The sequence below is a fragment of the Agrilus planipennis genome, unplaced genomic scaffold (assembly GCF_000699045.2).
Source record: "Agrilus planipennis isolate EAB-ADULT unplaced genomic scaffold, Apla_2.0 scaffold6, whole genome shotgun sequence".
In the NCBI taxonomy this organism is placed as follows: domain Eukaryota; kingdom Metazoa; phylum Arthropoda; class Insecta; order Coleoptera; family Buprestidae; genus Agrilus; species Agrilus planipennis.
In genome coordinates, this window is record NW_020439302.1 from 2,063,086 (window position 1) to 2,066,097 (window position 3,012).

Here is a 3,012-nt window from a genome sequence, read left to right on the forward strand (position 1 = left end):
ATATTTGTGGTTTCCCTACAAATAAAACCGTGTTCGCATTACAACAGTTTAAAAATTGACAAAAACAACAGTTATTTCAAAAACGAATGCAATATTGTTTCAGAACTAATATTATTACTAAACTTTAAAGTGTTTCAGATATTTTACGTAACTTTTCAAGTATGTAATGCTAACTCAAAAATAGCAATTCTAAGCTTATCAAAGAAGCTAAATTTCCAAGGAGTCGACCTTTGCTAAATGAACAACAGTTGTGTGAGCCAAACAATAAAAAGAAGAAGTACTGATTAACACACATATTCGTTGAGGTTACATAAACGTCAGATACAACATACAACATTAATTTATGTAAACAAAGGCGAAATTACGTTTACAGTTGCATATAAATTGTTTATCTAAAATGTGGGCATCATTATTGAACATTGTTTCATTGTGAAAACTAGCAAAATTGTCATTGTCTACAGCATGACTGAAACGATTTTTCCACTTGGTGGTTACATTTTGTTGAACAATAATTTAAGGTAAAATGCAATATTTCATCGAACTTTCTTTAAATTTAGTAATTATTTTAATAGGAAATCCCTCCTGCAAAAGTATAAGTTCAGTTTAATAACATTGACGTTATGTTTGGGCTTATTATTTCTATGTATTTTGTACATATTGAGTATTGGAATTGGTTATAGGGTAGTTTATCCAAGTGACTTTGCACCTGAAGGTACGATATTTTTGTAACAAAAAATATTAATTGTATACCTAATTAATTGATGCTATTACAGATGTGCCAATATCTTGGATCAGACGAGCTATAGCATACAATGCCTTAGACAAAGCAGAGTACAATGGGGATGATTTTATCAAATTACAACCAAATTTAGACCTTATTGATAAGTATAAGTTAATATGTTATTATAACTTTCCCCTTGATGCTAACACAACAAATGAGTACCTCAAACCAGAGGAGCTGGACCCGTATATGTGCACTCATATAAATGTATGTTTTGGCAGTATTGTTAATTGCACAATTTTTATACCTGAATCTCAAGTTACTTTTGTGGAAAGTATCATTAATTTGAAGGAAAAGAACAAAGACCTAAAAATTATTCTATCTATTGGTGGGGCTTCTGATGATGGTGGCTTTCCTGATATGGTTTTGAATCACAGAAACAGAAAAAAGTAAGTTTTATACCAACAAATTTTTTTTTTGTATTCCATAGCTTTCGAAATCAAAATATACGTAAATTGTGCGTTACAAAACTAGATACGCAAATTCTATTATTTTACTGTGACCTTCTTAACAAGGTTATCAACATTTAAATATTTTGTCATTTAAGTAATTATAGCTATTGAATTGTATTACTCTAAAAGTAGCAAAGAATTGTCTTACTAATTTGTTATTAGAAAAATTTAATATTTTTTCCAAATTGTTAGAAAAAACAGGAATTTTTTGTTGTTTCACAGTAACTAGCCGAGATTTGTAATTTAAAAAATAAATAAATTAAAAATCAAAAATTAAAAATATTTATAAACTGATTATTACAGCCTCATATAAATTTATTTAAAAGAAAACTTCAAATTGCCATTAATTAAAATCGGTAAATTGAAAATAGCTTCTATTTATAAATAATACCTACTCTCTCACAATCAATGCGTTTACGAGTAATTAATTGATTACCTAATTATGCAATGCAGTTAATAAAAATTGTACTTTTGACAGAAATAGATGCACCGCGAAATGATTTAAAGGATGAACCAATTAAATAAAGAACAGTATTATAAATAAAATACTATTTCAGCATAGATTGACCTGTTTACACAAGAACAGACAAATTTTTCATAAACCAAACAAAAAACTCACCAAGCTACATCTTGTTATCGCAAAACAATCAACCAAAGAAATCTTACGCATATATGAATTAGAAAGTTACGTCGACTAAACTGAACCATCACAACCACCATATACTATTTTAGTAAACAAGTAAACTGACCCTAAGAATAAACTTTCTTAACCGGAACAAGCAGTGCGTTGATAGCTGCATAGATATTTATCAGAAAAGATAATTTTAAAAATGACTTTGTTTTAATAAAAACGTTAACAAATTGCAAATCATTCTACAGTAATAATTTAATTGAATTAATTGATCATTGGTTATCTATAACTTCAAAAAACTGCGACAGAAGTACTTACGCACTTGGTTTCAAGTTAATTGTTGTATTGTAGTTTTTCGAATAGTTATAATTAATAAATTAATCCATCATGAAATGGCCTTAAAAGTTATAATAACTTTTTTAACGGGAACAACCAGCGCGTTGATAAATGCATAGATATTTATTAGAAAAGATAATGTTAAAAATGATTTTGTTTTAGTAAAAACGTTAAGAAATCGTAAATCATTCTACAGTAATAATTTAATTAAATTAATTGATCATTGGTTATTTGTAACTTCAAAAAACTGCGCCAGAAGTACTTACATACTTGGATTCAGGTCAAATTGTTGTATTGTAGTTTGTAGAATAGTTATAATGAATGAATTAATCAATTATTAAATGGCATAAAAGTTATAACAACTTACCAGGTACTGAAGACAACTTTATTGGAACCGGCAAATCAAAGCGGAAGTTGCAATTCGAACGGCAATTGTTAGCGAACGTACGTGTACGGCACTTATAACTTCAACGACTTATTAAACTTCGTAACTTAATCATTTCATAATTATAATTAAAAGAGCACATTTACACCCCGCAATAATCACCCACGATCGCGCTACACTCCCGTTTGAACCTAACACGTCTTATCACCGCGACCGCGACTCACCGAATAAAAGATTGGTAATAGATACCTAGGAATTTGGTCATCAAAAAACCCTAAAATTTGAAAACTGTATTAAATAAAATTAATATCTAAACTCAACAGCTGCTAAAAATCTCATGTTTTGTAATAATTCAACTTAAATAGTATTCGTTTATAAATCCACAATATATTTTTAAGTATTAGTTTAAAAATTAAAATTAAAAAGT

The 3,012-nt window shown here is 28.4% G+C and overlaps 1 protein-coding gene across 1 annotated transcript in view; it reads left to right on the forward strand.

The window, feature by feature from the left end:
* Positions 1–250: 250 nt before the first annotated feature.
* LOC108745106 (chitinase-3-like protein 2) overlaps positions 251–3,012 on the forward strand; it is a 5,019-nt gene continuing 2,257 nt past the window's right edge. Inside the window, exons 1-3 of the mRNA XM_025978445.1 lie at positions 251–518; positions 573–712; positions 774–1,170. Of these exons, the coding sequence (XP_025834230.1) occupies positions 463–518; positions 573–712; positions 774–1,170 (593 nt within the window). The 5' untranslated portion in view covers positions 251–462. The remainder of the gene's footprint in view (positions 519–572; positions 713–773; positions 1,171–3,012) is intronic.